A 5541-nucleotide genomic window follows, 5' to 3' on the forward strand; every position below is an offset into this window, starting at 1 on the left:
ATGATTCAAAATAAGGAAACTTTTATGTTCTCTCGTATTGCAGGCTGGTGTCAGCCTTTTAATCCTAAAATTATAAATGGGATCAAGATCTCTTCGGCTTTCTAAACAAATTTGTCTAAACTATTTATGCGTCAAATCGCTTCTGTATCCAGGAAGTTATTGGTCACTTTATTCCTGATAACAACAAGCCACACAAAACATTCAAGCTGTCAAATTCCATTAATTACAGCTGGGATTTCCTATGTATTTACAGTGTTTGTTAAAACAGACAAAAACATAATACTATCCAATATAATTCGATATTTGGACCCTACTTTTAGTGAACAGTAAATAAATAAGTCGGTAATTTAAGGGTTAATTCTTCAATTTTAGGCACAAAGCCGGATTCTAGCGTTGTAAGTCCGTTGTGCCACTGGGGGACTGACAAGATAAAACCTTGTAATGGGCGGCTGACACTACAAAAAAATCACAGTACTTACAAAGGGGCAGTAATTGGCAACCTTATAACGTTTATACCGAATACACTCTCCCAATAATGCAGCCAATCAGGTGTAGGAAATCTTGGTCTTTACGCCATCTTACATGCCAACATACTAACATAAATGAGGAGTTATTTCACAAAGAAGAAGAAGAAGGTGTATACCCTTCAAGTTAAGGAGTGAAGGTGTATACCCTCCAAGTTAAGGAGTGAAGGTGTATACCCTTCAAGTTAAGGAGTGAAGGTGTATACCCTTCAAGTTAAGGAGTGAAGGTGTATACCCTCCAAGTTAAGGAGTGAAGGTGTATACCCTCCAAGTTAAGGAGTAAGCAGCCAGCAAAAATACGAGGAGGACTTAGCAACCATAAGATGATAGTCCCAGATCTGTACAACAGATGTTAACTTGCAGGATGTACATTCCACACCATACAGGAAGTAAAGTGTATATAATTTAGAAATATTATTTCACATACACAAACACACATATAAATATATATAGAAACTTAGTACTTAAACAGTTGAGCAACAAAATTAACTTCAAAAGGAAATCTTGAGTTAAAAGTAGTAAATCCAAACCTGCGTTGGACGACATTTTAATGAACAAAACAGGCCCAAAAAAAAAGAAGAAGAAACTGAAGACGTGGCACAAATTAAAAGGATCCCCAGGGTATGTGGATGTGAGGGTATTCAGTTTTAGAGGGCCGGATTTCTGATGATAAATCATAACATATTTATCTTTGATTGTCGTCTTTAATTATCACACATAGCCGTAACAAAACATGTTAGTATAACATGATTATGTACAATTGTATGATCATAGTGTTTGCAATATTGTTTATTTTTCACGACTAATTCACATTAAATGTAAGCATTTGAAAATTATAACATTATTAATTAATTATTCTATATTATTTATTATATATACGCAATTTCTTGACAACAATAACAACGATTCGCTGAATTGGATCGAAAAGGTATTAATGCTAATTTTTTCGTCGTTTTTGCTAGTTCTTCGAAATGACTTTCGTGCCAGTCCTAAGAGTACACGAGTCGTAGTTGGAGAAACGGTGATGTTGGAATGCATACCTCCCAGAGGCCATCCGGAACCTAAGGTGTCATGGGAAAAAAACGGACGACTAATAAGTGTTGGAACGGGCCGGATTAGAATGGTGGGTCCGGGTAATCTTGTCCTGGAAAATGTTCGACAAGATGATGAAGGACGATACAGGTGCAAAGCGAAGAACATGGTCGGGGTGCGCGAATCACCTGTAGCCGTCTTAACCGTGAACGGTAAGTAATGGTTCTAGAAACACCTGTAGCCGTCTTAACTGTGAACGGTAAGTAATGGTGCTAGAAACACCTGTAGCCGTCTTAACCGTGAACGGTAAGTAATGGTGCTAGAAACACCTGTAGCCGTCTTGACCGTGAACGGTAAATAATGGTGCTAGAAATACCTGTAGCCGTCTTAACCGTAAACGGTAAGTAATGGTGCGAGAAACACCTATAGCCGTCTTAACCGTGAACGGTAAGTAGTGGTGCGAGAAACACCTATAGCCGTCTTAACAGTGAACGGTAAGTAATGGTGCGAGAAACACCTGTAGCCGTCTTAACCGTGAACGGTAAGTAATGGTGCTAGAATCACCTGTAGCTGTCTTAACCGTGAACGGTAAGTAATGATGCGAAAAACACCTATAGCTGTCTTAACCGTGAACGGTAAGTAATGGTGCTAGAAACACCTGTAGCTGTCTTAACCGTGAACGGTAAGTAATGGTGCTAGAATCACCTGTAGCTGTCTTAACCGTGAACGGTAAGTAATGGTGCGAGAAACACCTGTAGCCGTCTTAACCGTGAACGGTAAGTAATGACCTTTACGTATCATTGTTAGTTACATTAACTGTAGAGCAAACACCGATAAATAAAGTCACCAATAAGATCCGAGTAATATAGGGATAAAGATGTACCGTCAGTAGTTAAATAATGACAAAATGGGTTGTTCTAGGTTTAATTTAAGTATTTCAATCGCAGCAAGTGTGTAAAAATATAGTCATTGTTATTTCAAGAAAGGCATGAAAGTATTTTCACTAAAAGATTGTAAGAGTGATATAAACAGAAGAACCAAGTGATAATGCAACCACGTGCGTTAAACTATTCTCACTTTCGTACTGGCAAAACGTACAGAATGAAAAATGCAAGTTAAGTAACATAAGCCATCAAAGTTCGCTTTATTTTATGAGGAATGGTAATAGTAAACTCTTTACAGATTGTGCTTGCTGAGGGTTTTATATCTTTTTCCCAATCATGGCTTTCAGTCAGAACGTTCAGTCAAATATTAACTTTTATCGTGTTTGGTTCTTTGTAGGATATCGCACAAAGTTATACAAGGACTATCTGCACTATCCGTTACTAATTTCGAAGTGATAGAGCTAGTCAACATCACCCACCGCCAACTTTTTGGGTGCTCTTGTCAATCGAATAATGGATTTGACCGTCACTATTATAACGCATCCACGGCCCCAAAGTGCGGAACGCAATTCTTTTATTTTTGGTGGTAACGGGACGCAAACCATAAAACCTGAGTTCCATGATGCATCGTGTCAATCACTGAACCGCGATCGACCCTTTTATTGTGTTATTGCAGTAAATATAAGCCGTAAACTCTCTCCAAGAAAATGTACACTTTGAACAACTTAAAATTCAAGTGTTATCGAAAGTATGGGGAAATGGTGTTACATTGCGCTAAATTTTCTGTACATTACAAATCATATTTTTTTCGTTACTTAACAAATTTATATGAGCCTTATAGAGTTACTTAATGTAATAAATTATGTAATATGAAACCGTGTAAAAAAATGGGTGTGCTAATCATACATTCTTGATGGCAATACTAATTCAAGTTATTGAACAGCAATATATACCTACGTAGTAATTTAACTTTATTAGCAGAGAAGAAACAGATGACAAAAACGATGAATTAGCATGAATTCGACCACGAACCCATTGTTCCTATAGGAAGACTTCCAGCACATGGGGGGCCATGTGATCTATCAGTTAGATGTCGTTCCTTGGTGGAAATTAATTCTTGGTATTTTGTTATTTGCTACATAGGGAGCGACTTGAAATTTTGTTGTTGTTTTTTTATTTGAAAGAGGCATTTTACAAAAAAGGAAGATTGCCGACTACATTCTTTAATGCCCTGTAATATTGCTAGATCATATTGATTATGGGATTGCGTGCTGGATAGAAGAAATAACATAGTATGCTATGCAATGGCCAAGAAAGTAATCTTCCCAGAATCCAATTCCGCAAACCTGCTTTTCGAAACATTATTTTGATCTACCAATAATTTTTTATATATAAATTCGCTTCCATAGAATCCAATCTGTTTCTTTGCCGCTAGTGTGCTGTCAAGCCAGTCCACAACAACAACAACAAATTATTGAGAAAAATACAATATTTCAGAAGACAAAACAGCCTATAACAAAACTCGTAAAAAAAGGAAATAAACATTTGACGTTTTAAAAACAAATTTCTAGCTTTCATGCTGAAACATGTATAATGTGTTGTGTATGTATAAACTATGTTTCTTAATTCATGTATACCGGTCAGTAAGTGTGTCTTGATCAAGTTGTACAAGTTAAAATTAAAAACGTGCTCATAAAAAGGATCAGGTCCCAAATTGAGTCATGATGAAAACATATGTGAACATGATAATTATCATTAATTAACCGGTAATGGAACAAAGTAGTGTAAAACTTCATTTATTTATTTTTTCAAAATTGAATGACATAAAGTAGTCGATTGACAACAAGTTTATGGTAATCACAAATACAAACAGTTTAACAGCACAACTTTAACTTTTATAGCCCGTTTTTTGTTGAATTGTGAAGTGGGCCCGTTTTGTGTTGAATTGTGAAGTGGGCCCGTTTTGTGTTGAACTGTGAAGTGGGCCCATTTTGTGTTCACCTGTGAAGTGGGCCCGTTTTTTGTTGAACTGTGAAGTGGGCCCGTTTTGTGTTGAACTGTGTAGTGGACCCGTTTTGAGTTAAGCTAATTCATCTTTAGAACTTACATTACTTGTTAGTTATAATTATGTCTTAGAATATCGTAGTAACTAAAGTACCACCCTGTTTCCTAAGAAAAATAAATATTGAAGATGTTTTACTCAGCAATGCCTTATCCTATACAATGTTTTTTTAAATATGATTATTATTTTGACTCATTAGCATATACATGAATATCAGTTACGTTGGTATTAAACTTAGAGCTATAGAACAAAGGTTCTTGTGGCCGCAAAAACAAAACAAAAACTTGCTAGAGGCCGTATGTGCGTTACAAGAGTAACGTTTGGAGTAGCTGAATGGGTGACGGTGGGTGTCGTTAATTAGCTGCCTTCCCGCTATCGGTTCAAAATTAGGGACGGCTAGTGCAGATAGCTCTTTTGTAGCTTTACGTGAATACCGGAGAGAAGCAGTTATTCCGTTTCTTTCTGGAACCGCTGTTGCTTTAAAAACAAGTTTCCCAAAAATAATTTAGTTCTAAGATTTTTCTATTCGAAACCGGTTTGTAATGTAACGGGTAAATAAATGTTGTCTCAAGCAAAAACCTTCTTTTTCAGTATGTGTTTGAGGATAAATTTAGTACAGCTTCTATAATAGTGATATAATTAAAGTGTATAACACTGTTCTTTCAAGTTTCAACTTATATATATGAAAACATTATAACTTTAAAATTATTTAAAGGTCAAACTTGTTTCAACTTCTAATTTGTTTAAAATAAAAAACAAATTATTAATCAATCTTATAAATTATCAGCCCCCCAAAAACGTATATATATATTAAACTTTTTTTTCGCTCCACAGTAGCTGTCTTCCCCTTTTACCAAATTACACGTAGCTATAAAACTAATCAATGACAGCCACTTCTTACCCGTTTACCAAATTACACGTAGCTGTAAGGCTAATCAACGACAGCCACTTCTTACCCGTTTACCAAATTACACGTAGCTGTAAACTAATCAACGACAGCCACTTCTTACCCGTTTACCAAATTACACGTAGCTGTAAA

General features: G+C 36.1%; 1 protein-coding gene across 1 annotated transcript in view; it reads left to right on the forward strand.

Annotated features, from left to right (window-relative positions):
• Positions 1-1458: 1458 nt before the first annotated feature.
• LOC106471767 (roundabout homolog 1-like) overlaps positions 1459-5541 on the forward strand; it is a 58357-nt gene continuing 54274 nt past the window's right edge. The window contains exon 1 of the mRNA XM_022400376.1: positions 1459-1768. Within this exon, the coding sequence (XP_022256084.1) occupies positions 1459-1768 (310 nt within the window). The remainder of the gene's footprint in view (positions 1769-5541) is intronic.

The sequence above is a fragment of the Limulus polyphemus genome, unplaced genomic scaffold, assembly GCF_000517525.1.
Source record: "Limulus polyphemus unplaced genomic scaffold, Limulus_polyphemus-2.1.2 Scaffold4842, whole genome shotgun sequence".
In the NCBI taxonomy this organism is placed as follows: Eukaryota; Metazoa; Arthropoda; class Merostomata; order Xiphosura; family Limulidae; genus Limulus; species Limulus polyphemus.